We start from the raw sequence: 727 nt of genomic DNA on the forward strand, positions 1-727 counted from the left end.
TCCCTACAGAGGCAGTGTTGAGGAAGCGTTGTTTGTGAAGAGGTGTAAGTTTCGTGTGTCAGGGGAGTCACATGTCTTCAGTCAGAGTGGGAAGGACTTTTTTCCCATTTCAGCATTACTCCAGCAGGAGGCCACTCACACTGGGGAGAAGTCAAACAGCAAAACTGAGTGTGTGTCTCCCTTTCAGCGGGTGGGAGCTCACTATAGCCATGGACAATCCATGAAACATTTTAGCACCAAATATGTACTCAGTCAGCATGAGAGACTTCTCCCTAGAGAAGAGTGTTATGTGTGCTGTGAATGTGGGAAATCCTTTAGCAAATATGATAGCTCCAGTAATCATCAGAGACTTCACACTGAAAAAAAACATGAATGTGGAGAATGTGGGAAATCCTTTAGTCAAAAAAGAAGCCTCATTCAACATCAGCGATTTCACACTGGAGAAAACCTTATGAGTGTGAAGAGTGTGGGAAATCTTTTAGTTCAGAAGGACATCTTAGGAGCCATCAACGAGTTCACGCCGGAGAAAGACCTTACGAGTGTGGAGAATGTGTGAAATCTTTCAGTCATAAGCGCAGTCTTGTTCACCATCAGCGAGTTCATACTGGAGAAAGATCTTATCAGTGTGGAGAATGTGGGAAATCTTTCAGTCATAAGCGCAGTCTTGTTCACCATCAGCGAGTTCACAGTGGAGAAAGACCTTATCAGTGTGGAGAATGTGGGAAAT

General features: G+C 44.2%; 1 protein-coding gene across 1 annotated transcript; it reads left to right on the forward strand.

The window, feature by feature from the left end:
* Positions 1–7: 7 nt before the first annotated feature.
* LOC108526087 (zinc finger protein 587B-like) lies at positions 8–723 on the forward strand (the record flags this gene model as incomplete). The annotated part of the gene is given in 2 exon segments (XM_017866767.1): positions 8–440; positions 443–723. Coding segments are annotated over 2 exon segments (714 nt in total), but the record flags the coding sequence as incomplete, so codon positions are not given.
* Between the last annotated feature and the right edge of the window lie 4 nt (positions 724–727).

Source organism: Rhinopithecus bieti, unplaced genomic scaffold, assembly GCF_001698545.2.
Source record: "Rhinopithecus bieti isolate Rb0 unplaced genomic scaffold, ASM169854v2 scaffold_82814, whole genome shotgun sequence".
Lineage (NCBI taxonomy): Eukaryota > Metazoa > Chordata > Mammalia > Primates > Cercopithecidae > Rhinopithecus > Rhinopithecus bieti.